Source organism: Tiliqua scincoides, chromosome 1 (assembly GCF_035046505.1).
Source record: "Tiliqua scincoides isolate rTilSci1 chromosome 1, rTilSci1.hap2, whole genome shotgun sequence".
NCBI lineage: Eukaryota > Metazoa > Chordata > Lepidosauria > Squamata > Scincidae > Tiliqua > Tiliqua scincoides.
This window is the reverse complement of record NC_089821.1, coordinates 131,292,936-131,316,615: the sequence shown is the minus strand read 5'-3', so window position 1 is coordinate 131,316,615 and position 23,680 is coordinate 131,292,936. Positions and strand designations below refer to the sequence as shown.

The window sequence follows — 23,680 nt, the reverse complement described above, 5'->3', positions numbered from 1 at the left end:
GAAAGCAAAGATAAAACAGGCGTTATGTTTGCTCAAAATATCCCCCATTGAAGGCAAGACATGAAATCCAAGTCAGACAGTAGACAAAATAGGTAAGAAGCTTGTTCTTTAACTAGGTAAGATGAATAGAACAGAGGGATACTTATACCAGTTTAATAGCATCATTCTCATGTGTGCAAAGCTACAGCACCAATAATGTGATAAAGGACTCTGAGCTCCTTTCCGTCTTCTCTCAGGTTCCCATTTTTCTAAAAAACTTGGGATCTTTACAGAATGCTTTCTGAAAGCAATGGTTTCTGAACTACCTTGCTGTCAAGTGAAATCATTACATAAGAACATAAGAACAGCCCCACTGGATCAGGCCATAGGCCCATCTAGTCCAGCTTCCTGTATCTCACAGCGGCCCACCAAATGCCCCAGAGTTACAAAACTCTGTGTGTAAGAAAATGGAGTCAAATGCATGGAGCAAGACTTTCACTCATGTCAACCACTGCCTTTCAAAATTCGGTTGGGCCCCAAACAAACAATAAAGGAAGAAAAAGAAATTCTGTAACTTGCAGTAATGTTAAGAATTGTATTGGTAGTAAAGAGACACTATAAAGCTGTTTACAGTATTTTAGTTCATTTACTTATAACAGGGGTGTCCAAACATTTTTGGCAGGAGGACCACATCATCTCTTTGACACTGTGTTGGGGGCTGGGGAAAAAGGAATTAATTTACGTTTTAAATTTGAATAAATTTACATAAATGAATATATTAGAGATGGAACATAGGAATGAATCTTGCAGTAGCTCAAGGTCTATAAAAGGCCTTGCACAAAGCAAGGCCAGCCTTTCCTTTGCTGCCACTGCTGTATCACAGATGTGAAACAGCAAGTAGTGGAGGGAGCCCTTGTCCCGCAGCTCGGGTGAGAGGTTGAACAGTCATCCTCACACTGAGAGCAGTTGCTTCGGGCCAGCACAGGCTCCAGCAAGTCTCCAGAGGGCCAGAGGCTCATTGGAGAATGGGGGCTCCCTGCAGGCCAGATTGGAAGCCCCTGAGGGCCGCAAATGGCCCCTGGGCCGGGGTTTGGGCACTCCTGACTTATAACAAAGTGAAATTGAATTGAGTCCTCATCACACTGTATCCAAATTTAAGAAGGAAAAGAACTACAGGTACACTTCAGTTCTCTGAAAGTCATAGATTTTAGTGTTCTGGACTGCCCCTTCCCCTTTTCCGGGCATGGCTCGCTTCCCCTGGTCATGCTGCCCTGAGTTTTCTGGGGTATCCATTGGTGGGCCTGCAGTTCCTGCCCTTGGGCTCAGCCACAAGGGAAGGGTGCAGGGTTGTGCTGCAGGTGGGGGGGGGAAGCAGCTGTAAAGAAGCCACAGATGGGGGAGGGGGTTGTTGCACCATTGGTCCTTCTCTCAAGCTCTTCCTTTTCTCATAGGGTGCCCAGGCAGTTCCCCTGAAGGGTGAGTTCCACCGTTAACTCTCCAGGCAAGAGTCCTTATAAGCTCTTTTGGCTGGCTGCAGGGCTGTCTTACACCTTCTTCCAGCTGGCCACCACCCTTAAAGTGTCCAGGACCCTTGCCTCTTCCACTAACCATTCCCTCCCCCCATCACCTGACCCTGCTTCCTGCTGGCAGGGGAGACAGCAACCAGGCAGGGGAGACAGCTCCCTTCTGGTATTGACATCAGAGGCAGCCTAACTTTTTGGCTTGTGTTCACAAGCACACTGTCCAGTGCTTGCTTCTGCGCTGGGACCCCAGCAGCAACCACTGTATTGCTCTCACCTCAGCTTGTCAGCAGCAGGAGAGAGAGCGGCCAAACCTCTGGAACCATCTTGGACCCCGCAGGCTATCCAAGGAGACCCTGGGGACTAGTGCCCTTGCTGCCAGCTTACTCACCTTGGAGTTATGTCATAGAGCCAAGGAAACTCATAGGACATCAGGGGGCTTACCTGGAGGTAAGGCAACAAAAGTTCCCTTACCTCGAGGATCTCCTGATTGCTGTCCTGCCACTGGATGCAGTGTGTGCCAATGGCAGGGGCTGGGATTGGGGCAAGAAAGTCATAGGTTGGGAACCATAAGTGCATTGGGAATCAGGGCTCACTGAACCAGGACTTTTCTGTATTTCAGACCCAATCCAATCTTCTTCAGGTTTTACGTACACATTTTCAATCTTTCCAATAACTATGAGAACTACAAATGTAGAAGAAAACGAGCAGATTTTCAGGTCTCCTTGGGCACCATCCACTCTTCATCTACCCACAGCTGGGGGTCTGTTTTGATTTCCATGGGATTTTGAGTACCCTGTAGTTAATTGTTAAACTTCTGCAGGAAAAAAAAGAAGTCTACCATCATCTCTCAAATGCCCTTATCTCTCATGTTTAGGGAGAGTTTGTATGGTGATAAAAATACATTCTGCTCAGGGTGTAGGCTTGGCATTGAAAACAAAAGTCTGGTTCAATTACTTAATTAAACCCTGTTATGTCCTCTGTTAAGGGGTATGTGCTCTCTGAAATATAATCACAAACACATACCTGCTTAGGGCCTAATCCTATACTCTCTCAGCACCGGTGCAGAGCTCCATGTTTATGACACAGGGAGAGCAAGGAGAGCTGGACTGCTGTATCCTATGCTCTGGGTTGGGCTGAAAACCCAGAGCTCCTCCAGTCTGCACTGGCAAAATAGCCGGCACATACTGGAAGAGACCCATTGTGTCTCTACGTCCTTACTTGGGGGAAGGGGATGAAAAGCTCCTTCCCCTGAGGCCTTTGGTGGCCCTGGCAGAACCACTGGATACAGCAGTCGCCATTTTGGCATCACTGCATCCAGTGGCACCACTGCTGTTAGGATTGGGCTGCCTGTCTCCCTAACAATAGAATCAATAGTTAAGGAAGAAAATTCCTTGTTTCCTTTATGCAACAGCCATAAAAGTTAAAGTAAACTTTGAATTGATCCAATGCATTTGCTTTTTGCTTTGATTCCAGGTTATCAGATACAACACTTGTTCGCTGTTTATGTTACACAGATTAATACATTCTAGAGTTGTGTCACTTTCTTATCAGTCAGCCTGGATTTTGGAAGGATGTGCATGCATGTATTTTGCATGGTGAGGTTTCTCATAGGAACCATCTCTAGTTGTGATTAACCAAACTATAAACTCTAATGAAGCTACATTCCATCCCATTATGATCTTGTAGTTCAGTCAGTTTACCTTGAACCAATAGCAGACAAATCCATGACAAGATGGTTCTTCAATGAGCAAGCTGCACTTGTTCCATCACAGAACTTAGAACCAAATACAGCACAAGAATGCTTTTTGTAGTAACTCACAAGTTATCAGCTTTTCACTTAGACTATATAAGTAGTAAATCATTTTTTAAAGTGTTGTCTGAAAGCATAGATGCACTTCTGTACTCAGGCTGCATCAACATCACCTTTTACCTAGACCTTAGGAGAATGACGGTAAATAAAGTAGATTTCTGAGGCCAAGAGGCTGAGGCCAATCCGCTCCTGCAAAGGGAAAATCTGCATTTGCAGGATATATCTGTTTGCAGAAGTTTCTAGAAAAATATATCTCAGGTGGGAGAAACAGCTGTTTGTTTATATGATCTAAGCCTTAGAGATCTCACAATTGTTCTCCAGAGACAGCAATCCTGTCTACAAGATGAACAAAGAATCCTGGAAAGCTGAAGGAAAACCATTTTACTGTCTCTGGTCATTCACAGGTCACTGTCTTTCTGGAAAACCTACTACTCCACATATTACTACATACCAGAGATAACAAACCTGCTTTTGTTTACATGATCATTTTTCATAGGATATGTGTGTGGTGCGTGGAGCTCTCCTAATTTTCACAGATTCACTCCTGGATGAAAGCAGGGAGTGAACTGATTTGGGATTTGTTCATGCTCAGATAACTGCTCCCCGGTGAGTTCAGCTTATACTAACCCCATGCATCAAATTCTGTACATGTGTATGTACATCTTAGCCCCTCCCCTCACTTCCTCATTTTGCTTTAAAATTTCCCTAATCACATGAGGGAGCAGTTGGGATGTGATTTTGAGTGGAGAAATTGTGGTTCGAAGAAAGGTTGAGCACTCCCTCTCCTCCATCACTTTTCAGCTTTAAACTATCCCTTGCAAAGCTATTTTTATTTAAATTTTTTTAAAAAATTGTATCAGAGCTCCTTTACACAGATTTCCATGTAAGGCATACTTACGGCCCAACCCCATCTGAGACCAGTGCCAGTCTCCTGCATACTGCCCAAGACATGGCTGTCGCAAACGTACCATATGTTGTGGCAGCCAGGAGGAAGAAGGCACTAGCAGGGAGGCCAGCACAATTACTCTTGCAGCATTTTCACTGCATGCACATGAACTGGGAAGCTGAGAGTTCTATCTTACACCATCTGTACTTGCTGAAAAAAACCCAAGTATGTGGTATATTCTGCATGCAGACTGCATTTTTATTTCGATATGCAAATGCCCCCTGCGCAGAAATACTATAATGTGTAGAGTTATCTTTAAGTGTACAACCTGTCTTTCAAAAGGTCCATCTAAATATTCCAAAACAATTTCAACAGACTATGTAAGGAGGAAAAAAACAACAAAAAACTCAAGTCTACTGTGGTACTCCCACCATGTTTCCAGAACTTCCAGCTTTTAGTTAAGACTTTTATCATAACGATTCCTTCCCTTCCCCAACACTCTCCTCCTCCAAATTCTATATGGCCTCAATAATTCCATTTTATAGTTCCACATCTGCATCAGAAAAACAAACAAACAAAAAGGAACAATGGGTCAAAAAACAAAGTGAAATGAAAACGTAACACTACTTGGACACGTGTTTTGCTTAAATTTAATACTTTAATTGACTCATTGTGAAGAAAACATGTGAAATGTGACTGATACCTTGTAACATCTGCTAAAAATCTTCAAATGTTATTTGAAGACAAAATACCTGGGAATGGGAAGAATCTGTCCTCAAAGGAGGTCAGGTATAAATGCCAACATCTTTAGCGATTGTTTCTCCAAACCTTCTTCCTTGATCATATCCTTTCCTTATGAAAAATTTTAGTCAGGTCTGCTTTTAGACAGAGTTAAAGGTGGTATGTTGTAATTCATAACAGGAAAACAACTAGCTGTATAATCTGCACTGTACTGGCACTGACATGACATTCAATCTCCCATGTATTTATCCCAATTAAAGAAGTATGTGCGTATGCTTTGTGAGGCTAGGAATAGGCTTAAAAATGCTTAGCTTTAAGTGAAATAGACAGTTGCCATATGGGTCCCACAGCACGTGTGAGAGCTTTCACAGTAACACAGAACTTTCCAGCAGGCAGAAGTGAAGAGCTTATAGGATCAACAGTCTTTCACTCTGTCTAATGAAGAGCAATATGTAACAAAAAAGCTTACATGGTCCTATGCCAGCTAAAATTGTTCCAACAGAGAGAGAGACATATTTTGATGCCTTGTATTGTTTGACTGGGTCAGTCACTTAGCACCTTGCAATTTGATCTGCACAAGCAGGGTAGATGATAGAACAACTGTTTAAATTTTATATTTGCAAAAACCAGTTTATGTCAATGACAAAATAACTCAAACATACATTATTTTTATGGCATAACAGAGTTTGATCTGAGCAGTATTTTCTAGTTCTGAAACAGTATTTAAAAAAATTACAGCATTTGGCTTCAATTGTCTGTCAAAATAAATATATTTTCTCTCTCAGTCATGAGGTCACAGTTGAGAGAGAGAGCCATCGGTGGAAGAAATAATAACCATTTAAAAACAGTTCTATGGTGCCTTAAAACAATGGGTCCAGCCCGCTCTGTAGATCAATGAATACATCTTTACTTTTGTGTATCGAGGATTTTCAAGGCATGTAAATAATGCTTGGTTGCAGGAAATGCCAATTTCTTATCTGGAAGAGCTCCTGTGCTTTTAACAGCTGCACGACATGCCAAGGTTCAGCAGGTGAATCTGTTTCCTGATAAGGAAATGCAACAACTGAGGGGAAAAGAAAAAACTTTGCCTGTTTGCCCAGTGTGTAGCTGTAAAAGGTACAACAGCCCTGCCACAAAAAGTTGGCAATTTTCTTTGGTTCTCAGAAGAGATCACCACAAAAAATCTTTTGAGAAACCTCATTGCTGAAAGGGAGAATTAGTTTTCTGGAATTTGTGGCTTTCCTCTCCTCTCTCTCTTTGTCAGTTTAGGCTTGTTCAGTTGCCCTTTCTGGAATATACATTCCAAGTTCCAAAAATTAATTCAGCCACGATCAGCAATCCCTAGATGCAACTCTTTCACAAAGTATGTACATGTCCTTTGTAGCAGACTTTCTAATTAGCTACAGGGTTTGTAAAGCTGTAAAACTTGTTCTGGGAAAGCCCCCCCCCTTATGAAGCCACATCCCTGGTCTTCTTCCTTCTGAGACTATATTCATTTTGTAATTGGCTGTTGTAGCCTGATCCTGTGCACGTTCACTCAGAAATGTTCCCCATTTTTAACAGGCTTACTCTCACGTATGTATGCATACATTTTCAAAATACAGCCTGATTTTATCGAGGTGTACTCAGAAGCTAATACCACTGATTGAAATTAGATTTGCTTCTAGGTAAGTGTGTATAGACTGTAACATTAAGTACTGCAGGATCAGGTCCTTGGTAAAAAAATGTAGCTTTCTCCTGCATTGTCCAAATCAATGGGTGTTTTACAATGGGGGACTATATCTGCCCTTTTATTTCCTCTTGTCAGCCACAACTTTTTTGTATTTTTTTTTAAAGACAATAAAATACTTGGCAATTGGAGGGGGGGCCTTTTTATCATCCAAACCCTTTTTGATACTTATAACATCAGCCTAATGCTATTTTACTTACCCCTTGCCCATTCCTTATTGCTGCAGTGAACTGGGCCTCTGATTAATGAAAACCACCAAAATGGTACATGACTAACAAATTGAAATACAAGCCAGATTATTTCACTTTGATTGGACTCACTTTGAAGAAACAGATGGATGCCTGCAATTACAATAATGAAGGTATAATAAAACTGTTTTCCTGGTTATTGCTACAGTGTGTAGACTGGTTATGCAGAGATAAAATCTTCTTCTAGCATAATGCTTAGAATGCAGCACCAGGCAGTAGCCACTGGTCACAAATGATCCAGCCGGCTCTGATTTTACAATTCAAGTGCATCAATGCCATCAAGATACAGAATTATCTTTAAATCGAGAACACGTTGGTGCCACCCTTGGGATGATCATATGACCACCCTTCTTGCCCCACTTTTTGGAGCTCTTCCAAAGGCAACACAGTAACAGAGCAAAGCTCCACCTGGTACCTTCTGGTACCACTGATGGGAGGGAGCACCATGTACAGCTTCACACCCAACGGAAATGACAGGGACACATTTCCCTTCAAATGCACAAATCATTCTGGGAAGTTGCGTTGCAGCATCCATTCACTGATTTCATACATTTTCTTGATATTGGTCATAATGCTGCACATGGCCAAACCCAAAATGCCATGGAAATGTCTGTTGCAAGATTGAAAACAACAGTTCCTACAAAGGCTGGCTTTGAAGAACCACAGTTAAGCAATACACACTGAAGATGTATGTTCATATGCATCAGTTTCCCCACCCCCCTCCCATCACAGCATCTCTTTTTCCATGGAATAGAATTTCTCAAGACTAGATCTTCATGCATACATTTGCCTTGTATTAAGATCCTGAGATGGGAGCATCAACCTTAATCCAAAAGAAACAGGGTCCTGCCCTGTTATATCAATATCTTCATGACTTTCATCTCCCACAATAGTTTCTTCCTTTGTTTTAATAATGAAACCTTCCAGAGGAATGCAAAAAAAAAAAGTCTGATGGTGAGCCTCTTGTATATTAGTCCACAGGGCCAGAAGCAACTAGTAAACTCACAATGTCCAACTTCTAGTCCTGCTAGAGTGTTACAAAATAGAGGCTTTGTCCCATGATAAAGCTCCTGATGACTTTACTAGGTGGGGAAGGGGCTGACATGCACAGATCTGACCTGCATCCCAAGTGCCAGCCAGCAATATTATATCCTATAAGCACAATGAAGAGGTCTGGGACATCATGGAGAGGTATATGGACACAAGAATTTATCTGATGCTCCTGAAAGGAAAAGCCAGCAAATCAAACTCTGAATCGGTCTATAATGGAATCCAAGTTCCCTTTGGTGTCTTGCTCTACCGTTTCTTCTTCTGCTTCAAGGACTTTCTGCGCTTAAGGATCATCTCGTACAGTTTGTCCATGCCTTCAGTGAGCCCCTCACCAATGATGGCACAAGCTGGCTGGACATGGTAGGTCGTGGACGGGGTGAGCTCATGCAGAGCCAGCTGCTTCTCTATTTCTGCCACAGGCAGTGATTTGGGCAGGTCTTGCTTGTTGGCAATCACCAGCAAGGGAGTGCCCTGGTTCTCTGCAAACTTGGTGACTTTGTGCAGTTCGGTCTTGGCTTCTTCCAGCCTGTCCACATCGACAGAGTCCACCACGTAGATGATGCCGTCAGTGCAGCGACTGTAGGACTTCCACAGCGGCCGGAGCTTCTCCTGGCCGCCCACGTCCCAGAAGTGGCAACTGATGCCCTTGGCAGTGCCGTTGCTCAACTTGATCTTTTCTGTGTTGAAGCCAATGGTGGGCACCGTGTTGACAAACTCGTTGAACTTGAGCCTGTAGAGCACGGTGGTTTTGCCAGCAGAGTCCAAGCCCAGCATGACAATGTGCAGGGACTGGAAGGCAGAGATGTTGGAGGAGATGTTTCCCATGGCTCCTGAGAATGGGGTGAGCACTGCACCGCAGACGAATCCTCACCTGGTCCTGGTCCTAGCTCTGCTCCAGCTGCCCTTACACCATCCCCGCCAGGCGCCGAGTGGGACTGCAGTCAAAATGCCAGCTCACTGCCGGCCACCCCACCCCCGATGCGCCGCGGGGGACCAAGCGCAGTCCGGGCCCTGCAGGGAGGCAGGTTGGCACCGGCGCCCAGGTGAGGCGGGAGGGCGCCAGCCAGCGAGCCCCAGTCACCATGTGCCTGCCCGGCTGCAGGCGGCGGCTTCCCGGGTGCCCAGGGAGCGTTCCTCGGCAGCCACCTGGAGAGCAGCCCCGAGGCGCGCCCGGGCGGAGAACAAAGCGCGAGCCGCCTGCAAAGCCTGCCCTTCCCTGCGCCGGGCCTGGCTGGAGAGCCGAAGGGACCGGCGGAACAGGAGCCTCTGCCCGATCAGCTGCTCAGGCAGCCTGGCCGGGGGCTGAGCCGCCCTCCCGCCGCAGAGCCGCTCATTCTTCAGGTGGGGAGCGCGGGCTGCCCTGCGCATCGCCCGCCACGGGGACCTCCTTCCCCCGCGAGAGCCGCCGCGATCGCGCCTTCTCCAGACGGCCTCCAGCCAAGCAATTGCAGTTCAATCCATCAAACCCCTCCTCCTCTCCGGAGCGTGCAGTCACACGCCCAGTCGGAGACCCGGAGAAGGGGGGCTTTAAAGGGGCAACGGGGGAGCCTCGCGGGCCAACCAGCCACCCTCTTTGGTGCGCCTTTCGGAGGCCCACCCCCTCCCCGCCCTTGCAGCCTGCGGGGACTCTAATGAAAGACCCTGCTGTGTCTGCAAGCCTGTCTAACCAGATGGCTTCTTTGGCTAGGACGGGTCCCCGTCCCGCTCATTGCTGGGGTGGCGTGATTGTCCAGTGCCTGATGGCAGCAGTGGCGTGGCATTGAAGGAGCCACCGGCCGCTCTCCTCTTCCTTTAGCGGCTTCCTTTAGCAGTGTGTCTCAAACTGTGGGTCGGGATCCACTGGGTGGGTCGCAATCCGATTTCAGGTGGGTCCCCATCAGTTCAATATATGTTTTATTTTAGATATACTTTACTTGATGCTACCATGGTATGAGACTGCATTTGGGGAAATGCGACAGATCCAGAGTGGGGAGCAGCTGCCCTTGGTTGCTAGGACTGCCTTCCCCTCTTAGAATGGGGCAGTGGGAGAGGGAAGGGAAGGGGTTATGAGGGCAGCTAAAAGAACTGTTAGGGGAGGTGATAGACCAGCCATTTTCAACCACTGTGCCGTGACACATTGGGGTGCCATGCGTGATCCAGAGGTGTGCCACAGGAATTTGGGGGAAGGTCATAAGTTAACAGGCCAATGGGGAGTGTGAACCCCCCCCCCCGTTGCAGCACGGTGTGCCTAATTGTCAAAAACCTGATGGTGTGCCTTGACAATTTTAGTGCCTTGTCAGTGTGCCACGAGATGAAAAAGATTGAAAATCACTGCGATGGACGGAAGATCTGGGGCCTGACAGATGTAGGATTTGCATGATGGGGGCTAGAAGGGATAATCTGGGGCTGGGACAGGCAGTTTTGTATGGCATGCTTTGTACACCAGTGAGTAAGATGGAGATGGTGCCAGATTTTGGTGCCCAGAGAGACTTGGGCTAGAGCTGTTTTTCAGTGATGCTTCTGCCCTGTCTTCTGTGAGGTGGGCAGCCCAAGTCTATTATATTATACCAGTATGAATGTGGGGGAGGGCTCACAAGATAGAATGCTCCCACCCCAAGTGCCCTGGACATCAAAAAATTGCATATTGGGAAGAAGTGTTCAGCTAGCATTTTGGTTAACAAAATGGCCATTCTGGGCAACAAAATACTGTCCATGTCAGCCCTTTATGATAAACACCCGAATCAGCAAATAGGCAGAAACTTTGGATGGTGCAGATAAAGCATGTTCAGTTTTATTCAGTTACTTTGCAGAGAGAGAAAAAAACAAAAACAATGTACTGTGCATTTCCTTATGTTTCTGAAACTAGCTTATATCCTGGTTTGGAATACATGAGTCAAGTTTCAGGTTACATATTAAAAGTACCTATGTGAGCTTGTAGGAAACAACTTGGAGAACAATTATCAAATAATACTCTTGATTAATTAGGATTTGGCACTCTTGTGAGCGAGGATCATAGAATGTACACAACCCATGTTGACCAAGCCACCTTCAAATATTAAAATCCAGTTTGAGAGAAGCATTTTTCTTAGCAGACCTAACTAGTCCTATCTGTAGCAACTGCTAAGCTCAAGGATTTCCTAGGAAGTGCCTCAGTTTCTCAAGCAATTGTTTCATCATCTACTGCTACAACATAGGACCAAATCCTATCTAACTTTCCAGTCCTGGTGTAGCCATGCCAATGGGTATGCACTGCATCCTGTGGTGGGAGGGTACTTCTGGAGGCCTCCACAAGGTAAATGAACTTTTGTTCCCTTGCCAAGGGGCTGCGTTGCAGCTGTACTGGGGCTGGAAAGATGGATAGGATTGGGCCCATAAGTGTTACTCGAAGCCACAGGTAATCTCTTCTGACAAATGGTGTGTTCATAAAGCAAGTGTGGATTAGATGAGTCAGTAGATCTGATAGGCCTGAAAGAAACAATATTCTATAAATAAGCAAGATTAGAAATTTAGAAGGATTTATTATTAATTATTATTATTAACAGAATATACCATTTTTCAACAAAAAGTGGCCCTCCAGATGCCTCAGGGAGCACATAAGACAACAAGATACTTGCATCCTAGTACCACTCCTTTGCACCTGGCATTCTGAGGTAGCCTACTTCTAAACTCAAGACATACATACCCATATATTGCACAGGCCCATCATGTCTTGTAACCTGTGATGGACTTTTCTTCTAGAAATCTGTCCAATCCCCTTTTAAAGGTATCTAGGCCAGACATCATGCGGCAAGGAGTTCCACAAACTAATTATACACTGGGTAAATAAATATTTCCTTTGTCTGTTCTAACTCTCCTGAACCTCAGTTTTAGTGAATGTCCCCTGGTTCTGATGTTGTGTGAAGATAAAAGAGGGGGAGGGGCCATAGACTCCATCTTGAGCTTCTTGGAGAAAAGATGGGGATATAAATGTGCAAAATAAAATGAGTAATAATGGTGCTTCAGTGTCAGTCTTCATATGAACTGTAGCAGTTTTCTGTGGCTGCTAATTCTGTGGTGCACACATAGTTAGAGGCTGTTATCTGATTCAGTAATCCTTGTTTAGATTGACCTCATCTTGGGGTCTTCTCTTTTGTTACAAGTAGGCAGTTTCCATTGTTTTGGTTGGAATTCTCCCAAGCCACTGTGAAATACTGAATTTCAACCATCTCAGTGCACATGACATATTCACATGTTATTGCAAGAAAGAGAGAATCGTCCAAGGTCTTTCACCTTACAATATACTGACTTCAAATTTGGAATCAATTCACTTTGAATTGTACACGAAGAAGTCTGAGATGATTGCAAGAGTAGTTCTGTTTTAGGATAATACATACCAATAAGAGTCTGGTAAGGACTAGGGGAAAAAAGAATTAACTGATCATGTTGTGTTACATGAGGCATGCAATGTCACCTGCTGAGGTTTTGTCATTACTGCAAAATGGTGAAATGCTTTATCCTAAATTCAGCCACCTATTATAGAAGAGAGTTTGAAACAGGCACACTTTCCACTCCATTGGCACAAAAGCAAATGAAAGATATTTCCTCAAATTGGCATGGCTTGTACAGAGCTTAACTCTGAAAAACTCTCAGGAAAATGTGTCTGGGGTCTGGGAGTGGGTCAACAAAGAGAAGGCATTGTACTGCATTGCAGTCTGCTGCTTCACCATTATAGGCTATTATTACATATGAAGGCTCAATGCTGAGATGCAAGGCCAATTCAGGTGCAAAGGCAGCATGAGAAAGCCATGCTGTCAGCATATTCCTGGGGTTTTATTGCACCCCAAGAAGAAGCTTTGCCCAAAGATTCAAGCTTTATTCACAGCTCTAGAATTAGACCAGCATTCCCACCACCTTTCTAGCCAGTGACAGAGAGAGGCCACGTGAAAGTCTCTGTCTCAGTCAGATGATCAGAGAACCTCCAACATGTTTGTGTTTGTGCGTGCACATACATGGGTATGTGTCATTAGAAATGAAACAGTTGGTGAAATGATGGTCTGAGAGGTGTTGGAAACCCACTTTCTCCTGAATGAACCTATGCTAGGCAGGTAAAGCAGTAAATATACAAGACGTTTATTAAAAGGTGACCGAAACAGCAGAGGGACAAAGACAAGAGATAAAAACAAAGCACAGATAAAATAACAAACAGGAAAGAAAAAAGTTGTGGCACAGGGACACCTGTTTTAATGCACCCCCTTCCCCTTGCCTTCAGAGCCAGTTGTGAATGCACATGGGCAAGGCCAGCAAGTCAAATTCTGCTTCCCCCTCTATGCATGATGATTGTTCACACATGTGACATAGGCATGAGGACTGTACACATATTGCAACAACCCTGTTTAGCCACTTTGCTTTTACTCCTGCTTAGAGTGCAGCTACACAATCAGATTAGTTGTATTGATGGTTATTATCCTTCACCAGAATCCACTCAGAAACATATTCTTGAGTACAAAATACACATTTAACACATTTTTGCCCAGCCCACAGGTGTACACATTTGATCCCTGTTGCGTATATGCAAAGTTGGGCAGAAATGGCCATTACCAGACCACCATTTATATTTATTTCCCTTCTACATTTCATACATGATTATGCCATGCATTCCATTGTACGTATATCTAGACAACAAAATGTATGCATGGAGGTTCTGTGTGCATTATAAGGAATATAAGATCCTTGACTGAGTGCCCAATCCTATCCAACTTTCCAGTGCTGAGGAAATGCAGCCCCAATGTATTGAGAACAAAGAGAACAAATATCCCCTTACCTTGGTGAGGCCTCAGTGACTTCTCCCCCACTGCAGGATACAGCATATGCCCCATTGGCATGGTTGCATTAGTGCTGAAAAGTTAAATAGGATTGGGCCCTGAGCTAATAGTGTGCACACAGCTTTTGTTATGGTGCCGATTTCAAGAGGGTTTCAAGTAAGCATCTTAGGAAATGGTTCCTGCCCTAGGATTTCTCAGCACCCTTTTTAGAGTGCTGGGGCATCTTAGAAGCTAGGTGGTAGTGGTTAGTAAAATAGGAGGAAGTCAGGGATTTTTCACTTCAAATGGCCAGAGCAAAGCATACATTCTCCCACATAGCCTTGGAGCATCTGGTGGACAAGAGAGATGCATTAACACATAAGGCATATAGTAGAAAACCAGAGGAGTAACTTGGTATGAGCAAAGCATCTGTATGGAACTGAAAGAAGATGTCCTCCAACACAAAACATGCAGTTAGTGGACATTTCAGCATGTTACAGTACATAAACAGCACCAGCATGCAGTGAATAACCATCAACTAATTTAAAGCTACCTTTCACTAATTTAGGGCGCAATCCTGACTTGTGCTGGAGCAGGCCGGCCAGTGGGCCTACACTGCATCCAGCATGTTTGGGACCAGAATTGGCACAACCCAAGCAAGGGGAAAACTTTCCTCTTACCCCGTGTTGTGCTGCACTGGCCCCAATGGGTCTACTCAGATCTGAGCCACCTGAGGAGGTGGCAAAAATCCGAGTAGAGTGGAGCAGCCAGAGGCTGCCCCGCGCCATTTGGGAACTGGGTCAGGCATAACCGCCGGATCCTGGCCCTGCCCCTGCCTGCCCCCAGGAATGCCCGCCGTCCACCTCTCCCCGCTCTGAAACACCTTTCCTGTCTCCTCCCCCCCTCCCCACGCCCCCGACCCCTGTGTCAGCCAACCTTGGCCGACGCAAACTACCCCACAGGGCCTGGATTCGACATGGGGAGGTCAGCACAGCTCCTTACGCTGTCCTCCCTGACTCAGCGTCAGGGCTTACGTCATGCCTTGAAACACCTCCAGGTTGGCGCAAGTGACTCGTACCGGCCTAACCCGTGGGTTAGGATTGCATTGTTATACATTATCTTGCCAGGGTCAACAACTGGCTCTCACATCATCTTTACTCAAAGAGAATTGGCTCACACATCATCTTTACTCAAAGAGAATTGAAAACATAGTAGTAAACTGAAAATACTACACAGACAGCCCAATCCTAACCTGCCCTGGAGCAGCCAGGCCAATGGGCCTATTCTACATACAAGACAGTGTTGGAGCTGAAAGTAGCTAAGCCTGGAGCAAGGGGAATCACTTCCCCTTACCCCTGGTAAAGCGGCAGCAGGCAAAAACAGGGCTACTCAGATCTGGACTGCCTGGGAATGGGGATAGGATCCGGTATAAGAGCCGGATTCTGGCCCCATCCTGTCATTTACCACCTGCCTATGGGCCCACCCACCGCCCGCCCTCCTCCTGCCCCCAAAAACCTCCCTTCTGCCCTCTCCACTCCCCCCAAACCCCCATGCCAGTATAGTTCAGCTGGCGAAGGCTTACCTTAGGCTGGCTGAGTGGACCTTGAACCAGCCTCCCTCATCTCCTGGTGGTGCAAAAGTGCTTTACAGCATTTTTGTGACACTGGTGGGCCCACGCAAGTCCCATTGCTTTTTAAGGACTGCGCTCTAATATTAATAGAGGAAGGATCAAAGAGACTTATAATAAATAAAAAGAAAAACCCTGTTCTGCTAAAAGATGGTAACATAAAACATAACCTATTTTTTCACAAAGTGAAAGGATTAGGCAGGTTGAGTCTGTGCCAATTGCAGAGTTGCGCCAGAGTGCCATCTACTGAGTCTCTAGTGTAAGCAACAGAAAATCCCTTGCTGAAACCTTTTCGTCCAAAAACAAATAGAAAATAATAAGAGATGGGTGACAGGAATGTTCAACACAGCCATAATGGAAAAATGTTGCTGAGGAGACAAACATTGCTCTGTAATCAGATGCTAAATAGCAACCTCCTAGTAACATTTCTATAGTATCAAGTCACCTGTTGCTAGATAATTAAGGAGCCTAAGGGGTAAACCTCAATTAATTAAGGAGTCTAAAGGGTAAAGTTCTTTTCACAACTATGGCTTCAAAAATTATTGTTCTTAAGATTAGTAAGCAATTTATGCAATTACCCAGAAAAATATAGGCGCAATATAGCTATGCTAGTTTATCTATAACAAACCAACCATTGTAATCTGGCACACCTTACACCAATGAAACAGGAACACAAACCTGTCTTTAGTTTGGAACCTCGCTACAATAAGGAACAAGTTCGGTTAGCTTGTCTGGATGCATTTATTCTTGTTTGTTGTCCTAACCCATGCGCAACAGCCAACCCCACTCTACCCAGTACAGGTGAAGGAGTCCACAGGAAGGGAGGAGGCAGGCAGCCCAATCCTGAGCTGCATCCAGAACACCCCAGGCAGTCGCCACTGCCTCCTCAGGAGAAAGGGACTTTCGTCCTCTTCCCCCGGGTAAAGTGAGTAGCCCCAAAATGGGGCTACTCAATTCTACAGTGACCCAAGGATTGGCATAGAATTAAGAGCCTCTGTTTCGGGCAAGTGGCCCAGAATGGAGGCTCAGCATCTGGTGGAGCAAAGCTCCACCAGTCCCCCTTCTCTCCAGCCCTGCTCCCTCCCCCTGGCACGCCTCTAGCCCACCCTCTCCCTGACCTCTCTCCGCCTTCCCCTGCTTCGGAACATCTCCTACCCACCTCCCCCACGCCCCCCACCTACTTCTCCGCTGCTCAGCGGTCCACATGACCGCTGAGTGGCAGAGCTCCGGTGCTCCACCGGCACTACCCTGGCACTGGCCAGTGCTGAGCTAGCACTGGCACTCCGCCAGCGCTGAGAGCTGCAAACGTACCTTATGGAACGTTTGTGCCAATGTGCACCAGTGGTGAGCCGGAGTGCACTGCATAATATTGGGCCCTAAGTGGGTTGTTTTTGTTTGCTGGCTTTTCCACACATAGCACAAGTTACTGCTGCACCCTGATAACAGGTCACTGAAATAATTTCAGATTCCTCCCCTACTTATATCTGTCTCCATCCCCCTTCCATTCTGCTGTGATCCTCCTTGTGTCAATATCTAGATTATTTGGCACAAGTCCTTTGGCACAGAATATTCCTATTACTTGCAAATAGATAGTGCTATATAAATTTAAAAAAATTAATAATAATGTCTAAGATATATATGACTATAAAACTGCAAAATTGGCACAGTCCTACTTGCATTATTAAAATCCACTTTTATTAAGCTGTTAATAATTTTTTTCCTATAATAATTTGTTTTAAAAAACACTTTTTTCTATTGTAATTATTACTCTAATGATTCTGGGTGGATTCAGGCTGTAATCCTATCCACACTTTCCTGGGAGTAAGCCCCATTGACTATGGCTTTCAGTCATTACCTTTGAAAAGAAGAATGACCACTTCATTTACCCAGAAAGAGAAATTCCCTTCTGGAGACAAAACCTGGAAGTGGGCTAAGTATGCAGGTAAAGCATAAATGTAAGTTAAAAACTACAAATAATGCTAATGATTTATGAGGTCCTTGGATTTAGAATAGTGTTTTCATTATGTGGCATCTTCTGTTGTAGTCAGATCAAGAAATGTGATCCAAATATCGACCAGTTGCAATCTGGTGACATTGTAGTGGTGCTCACATGCATTCCTGTTACTAAAAGAAGGAATAGAGTATTTTTTAGGACCTGGATTAGAATTTGGGTAACAGATAAAATTCAACTGAAAAGTAAGCCAAGTATCAAATTAGATTAGATTAGATTATTGTCATTGTGCTTAATGCAAATCACTCCGCTTCGGATGTCAAAAGGGTCTGATGTGGAGCCATCGAAGACAACAGTGCCCTTCATGTCCTTGTGGAAAGATCTGATGATGCTGAGGAGCCTGGGTGGACATCCTGGGTGGACATCTGGTTTTGACATCCGAAGCGGAGTGAAGCAGGGCTGTGTTCTTGCACCAACCTTGTTTGGGATTTTCTTCGCTGTCCTGCTGAAGCAGGCCTTTGGAACTGCAACAGAAGGCATCTATCTCCGGACCAGATCAGACGGAAAGCTCTTCAACCTCTCCAGACTGAGAGCAAAATCCAAAGTCCAGCTGAAATGTCTGCGTGACTTCCTCTTTGCCGACAATGCAGCTGTCACTACCCACTCTGCCAAAGATCTCCAGCAGTTCATGGATCGTTTTAGCAAGGCCTGCCAAGATTTTGGACTGACAATCAGCCTGAAGAAAACACAGGTCATGGTTCAGGATGTGGACTCACCTCCTTGCATTACAATCTCTGCGCATGAACTGGAGGTTGTCCATGACTTTGTGTACCTTGGCTCAACGATCTCCGACACTCTTTCTCTCGATACCGAGCTAAACAAGCGCATCGGTAAAGCAGCTACCACGTTTTCCAGACTCACAAAGAGAGTCTGGTCCAACAAGAAGCTGACGGAACATACCAAGATCCAGGTCTACAGAGCTTGCGTCCTGAGTACACTTCTGTACTGCAGCGAGTCATGGACTCTTCGCTCACAACAGGAGAGGAAACTGAGCGCTTTCCACATGCACTGCCTCCGACGCATCCTCGGCATCACCTGGCAGGACAAAGTTCCAAACAACACAGTCCTGGAACGTGCTGGAATCCCTAGCATGTATTCACTGCTGAAACAGAGACGCCTGCGTTGGCTCGGTCATGTCGTGAGAATGGATGATGGCCGGATCCCAAAGGATCTCCTCTATGGAGAACTCGTGCAAGGAAAGCGCCCTACAGGTAGACCACAGCTGCGATACAAGGACATCTGCAAGAGGGATCTGAAGGCCTTAGGGATGGACCTCAACAAGTGGGAAACCCTGGCCTCTGAGCGGCCCGCTTGGAGGCAGGCTGTGCAGCATGGCCTTTCCCAGTTTGAAGAGACACTTTGCCAGTAGTCTGAGGCAAAGAGGCAAAGAAGGAAGGCCCATAGCCAGGGAGTCAGACCAGGGACAGACTGCACTTGCTCCCGGTGTGGAAGGGATTGTCACTCCCGGATTGGCCTTTTCAGCCACACTAGACACTGTGCCAGAACCACCTTTCAGAGCGCGATACCATAGTCTTTAGAGACTGAAGGTTGCCAATACAAAGCTTAATGCACAATGAAATTTGATGCACCATCGAGATACGGACTTAAAATATATATATGCATATGCATACAACACTTAAAATATATATATGCATACAACAATCACTCATGTCAGCCACACTCCTCACACTCCACGCATAATGCAGCATGCATCATATAATATAAAAATAATATTTAACTGGATAAATTGGATGATGAATCCAATGTAATCAACAACTGAGAGGGGCTAGTGTGGTTAGCTGGGGATGAAACTAATAGAATAGTTCCATGGCTGAGAGGGTATGAGTCCAGTGGCCATGAGGTGTATGACTCACAATACTTACATTAAATGTGCTAGAATTTCCATTTTATTCTTCCTGTCAGACTATATTCTTCAGGTTCTGCTGTTCCTAAAACAATGCAGACTTCATAAGTCAATTAGCTCCACCTCACCTATGCTTTTGGATGTAAAACCAGCATAATCAAGTACTGTTTTTATCTATAAACCCCTAAGCCAGTTGTTCCCAAACTGTGGGTCATGACCTAATTTTTGGTGGGTCACGAAACTGATAAGTTGAGAGCTAAGAAAGAAAAAGTAATGAACTGTAAGAAAACTGAAAAGAGCAGCATGTACATGTTTACTCATGAACAGGTGCATTGGTCCATTTTGAAAGACGGGCCGAGGGGAATGCAGTGCCACCAGAACGGCTCCAATCTGATGAAAGCACAACCAAACAAACCCTTGAGAAGGAAGTCTCCCCCCTCCAAGTTGACAACGAAAATGTATTGAGCCCATGGAAAGTAAAGCTGAACCACATGTGTGTGTTTACTTATGAATAAGTGAGTGTGCCCTGTCTCTTATTGAAGACCAGGTGAGGGGGAAAGCAAGACCACTAAAATGGCCCCAATCCAATTAACATGGAGATCAATCAACACTCCAGAAGACTGACAGCCCAATTCTGAGCTGTCTGGGTTGTGTGGCTGCAGCGGCACCGAAAATGGCTGCCGCCGCATCCTACATGCCTTGGGCAGCCACCTGTGGCACCTCAGGAGAAAGGGACTTTTGTCCCCTTCTTCCAGATAAAGGGAGTGGCCCTGCAATGGGGCTACTTGATTCACCACTGACCAAAAGGTTGGCAGTGAGGTAAAAGCCTCCGTGTAGGGTAGTGAGCCCGACACAGACACTTTGGATCTGGTGGAGCTTTGGTCCTGCCTCATTCCCTCCCTGCTCCCTCCCCCAGGCACGCCTCCCCCCTCCTCTCCCCACTTCCCCATCAAGCCACCTTTCCACCCTCCACCCTCCCCAGAACGTCTCCTCTCTGCCTCCCCCCCCCCCGCTTACCTCTCCGCTGCTCAGCAGTCCGTGTGACTGCCAAGTGGCAGAGGCTGTGCGCTCGCCCGGCCAGTGCTGGGCTAGCACCGGCGCTCACCCGGCATTAGGGCTCAGTAAGGTAAGGGCATGGTACGCCGGAGCTCAGGATTGGGCTCTGACTTCTCACCATAGTAAAAAGGGTGAAAACAGTAGGCTTGAATGGCTAGTAAAGAAAAAGTTTTTTTTTTAATCTTGTAAAGCTAGGTAGGTCCCGAGAGAGTGTCATTTTAAAAAGTGGGTCCTCGGGCTAAAAAGTTTGGGAACCACTGCCCTAAGCAATTTGGCCATGGAGTATCTCAAGGAACACCTTTTCCCATATGACTTGTGTTACCAATGAGACCCTGCTCACATTGCCATCTTTCATGGGTGTAAGACTGGCTTCCATCAGAACAGAGCTGTTTGGTAGCTAGCCCAGTTTGGGAATATCATTCTGGGGAGGGGGTGCCCATTGGCCCTATCACCTGTCTCCTTTTTCAGGCTAACTGCACACCATGGTTCCACCAGGCCTTTGAGAGTACAGCCTTTTGTTGATGTTCTGGCACCTGTGAGCTGATCCAGCATTGTTTGCTTTACTTTTTGATACTGACTTTATTGTAGCTTTAATGGATTATTACCTTGTCTTATGAATTTTTTCCCAATGTCAAAATGGTAAAGAAATGTTGTAAATAAATAAAAACATATAACCACGTTTCCCAGAGGCAGAAAAATGGCTGTGATTCAGTGGCATATGCTAATCAGTTTCATATCTGCAAAATTTAAAATTGACCCATGGACCAGTTATAAAGAGAGTTTAAAACCACAAGAGCAACCAAGCAGGTAAGTAGTACCTTGAAGTATATTTTCCAGGCCCATATTTTTACATGTGATTTTAGAGATGATGGAAGCAAATAAGTTCACATACAGGGTCCTTGGTATCCACAAATGATCCATTCCAGGACCCTGCTGTGGATACCAAATTCTGCAGATAATTAAATATGTGGCTGGAGGGCCTCAGAGGACCACCTAGATGTGACTGGAAGTCACCAATGTGAACCAGGAGTGACTTGCCCAGGAAGCCTTCTGAAATGCCTCCTGAGGGCCTTAGAACACTTCTGGATGCAAACAGAAGTCACCAGCAAGAACTGGAAGTGACGTCTGGTTGTGTCTGGGAGATGTTCTGAGGCTCTCCAGCTGTGGCCTCGGCATCCACAGATACTGAAATCCATGGATGCTGAGTCTGCGCATAAGGAGGGCACACTGTACTGTATATCACATCTGCTTCCTTATGAGGTGACCGAGACTCTTAACAAAAGACAAATGTATTGGAACTTGAAGGAAACAAATGAGAACATCAAACCTTTTGATGGCAACAGGATATCTCAGGAAATGTCATTTATATATAAATGATTAATACATCACTGAGGAGTAAACACAGGAACCAGCTTCAGCTTCAGGCTTTGCTGCAGTATGGAATTTGGGGAAGTCCTGCAAGCTACAGATTTATGGGTACATATAATTATTTCCTGGAGCTGGCTCTTTCTGTTGCTTCAAGGTTATGCAGAGAAGGTTGAACTGCACATTAGCATTTAAATGTGTGTGTGTGCATTAATCCAGCAGATACTGCTTCCTCTGCCCATTAACATCTAAACTGGAGTGCCAGGAAGAATGCTGCCATAGCAACAGCTTATTGACATCCCAACTTCCCCCCTCTAGAATTAGTCTTAAATTTACTCTGAAAGACTGTAAATTTTATTTTCCTGGTGAAATGCTAAATTACACTAAAAGTGCATGCACTTTCACAATTAGATGCAAAATGCAACCATAGAGAGCAGAAAGCAATTTTGGCTGCAACCAATCTTATCTGTATCAGTTGCATTTTGCATTTAATTCTGACACTTAAAGCGTTCAGTTAATATTCTTTCTTACATGAAATAAGCATTTGAAAGCAGTTTTCTAACACAGTGATTCTCACACATTTAGCACTTTTTAGACCCACTTTTTAGAATGATAATCTGCCAGGACCCCTGGAAGTGATGTCATAACTGGAATTGACATCATCAGGCAGGAACATTTTTAACAATCCTAGACTGCAATCCTACCCACACTTACCCAGGAGTAAGTCCCATTTACTGTCATTGTTAAAAGAATATGCATAGTAGGGCGCAATCATAACCCCTTATGTCAGTACTTTCCAGCAATAGCATAGCTAATGGGTGCCAATGGGACGTGTGCTGCATCCTGCAGTTGGGTGTCACTGGTGGAAGCCTCCTCAAAGTAAGGGTTGTTCCCTTACCTCAAGAGCTGCATTGCACTGACATAAGGGGTTAGGATTGCGCCCTAAAAGTACAGGTCTGTAACATTTCCCCAAATGCAATCACATACTATGGTAGCTTCAAGTCTAATATATGAAAAATAAAATATTGAAATGAATGGAGACCCACCTGAAATTGGCTTATGACCCCCCGAGTGGGTCCTGACCCACAGTTTGAGAAACACTGTTCTAACAGAATCATCAGGTAATATTTTGAGTGATCTTTATTTTAGTGTGCATTCGATCTTTGTTTAGATTGAATGAATGGTGAAAGAGTTTTTCACCTCCAGTTCCCATACATTATTCCCATACATTATAAAATGGAGCTTCATATGAGCCACAGGTCATTAGCCATTAGCCCTTGATTTTTTTTTGCAATACCAGAGTTCAGCAATAGGAAATGAAAAGTAGTAGTAGTAGTAGTAACCCCTGCTAATTGGGTAAGAGGCACTTTTTCAAGTGGGTGCTCCTTTTTTTAGCAGGGGGAGAGTAACTGGCCCACCTCACCCCAGCAGTGTCTGTTCTAGTGGCTGTCTGCTGGTATTCATTTTGCATCTTTTTAGATTGTGATCCCTTTTGGGACAGGGAGCCATTTAGTTATTTGATTTTTCTCTGTAAACCGCTTTGTGAACTTTTAGTTGAAAAGCGGTATATAAATACTGTTAATAATAATAATAATAATAGTAGTAGTAGTAGTAGTAAATAAAAGATCCTCAGGGCCAATGCAGTGTGTCTCTTTTACTGAGAAATCGCAACCAGACTTCACCCCCCATCTAAGCCTAGAAAGAGCTTCCATAGCAAAAGGAAAGGCTTCGAGACAGGCTTGAACACAGGTATATTAAAAAAACAACCCTGCTGTAGTCTTAGGTCTTTCTTCCCTAATTTATGACAGTGAGGCTGAATATAATGATATGACTCTATTGTCTCCAGTGGATTGCTGTTTGAAATCCGTTAAACCTTGCAATTGAATAATTCCCTTTTAAACTACCAACTTTAAGGCATTGAATCAAATGTGTGAATCAAATGCATGTTTGAAATGGATGAAACTGCAGTTGGTGTTTATATAAGTAACCAATGAACTGTAAGTGATATGGAGGCAGTGGTACTTGCTGCTGC

General features: G+C 45.0%; 2 protein-coding genes across 4 annotated transcripts in view; one reads left to right on the top strand and one right to left on the bottom strand.

The window, feature by feature from the left end:
• Positions 1-4,825: 4,825 nt before the first annotated feature.
• On the bottom strand, positions 4,826-9,454 carry ARL4C (ADP ribosylation factor like GTPase 4C). Its single transcript, XM_066629558.1, has one exon. It carries the CDS (start codon positions 8,789-8,791, stop codon positions 8,213-8,215), a length of 579 nt encoding a protein of 192 aa, XP_066485655.1. The 5' UTR covers positions 8,792-9,454; the 3' UTR covers positions 4,826-8,212.
• Positions 9,455-9,624: 170 nt separating this feature from the next.
• The window catches only part of LOC136651950 (SH3 domain-binding protein 4-like), a 165,428-nt gene continuing 151,372 nt past the window's right edge, over positions 9,625-23,680 (top strand). For all 3 annotated transcript variants that reach the window (XM_066629171.1, XM_066629103.1, XM_066629021.1), the window contains exon 1: positions 9,625-9,831. The gene's annotated coding sequence lies outside the window, so the exon portion shown is untranslated. The remainder of the gene's footprint in view (positions 9,832-23,680) is intronic.

What these genes read in the sequence shown, in the direction of transcription:
- ARL4C (XM_066629558.1), bottom strand. Translation starts at nt 8,791, where the DNA reads ATGGGAAACATCTCCTCCAACATCTCTGCCTTCCAGTCCCTGCACATT.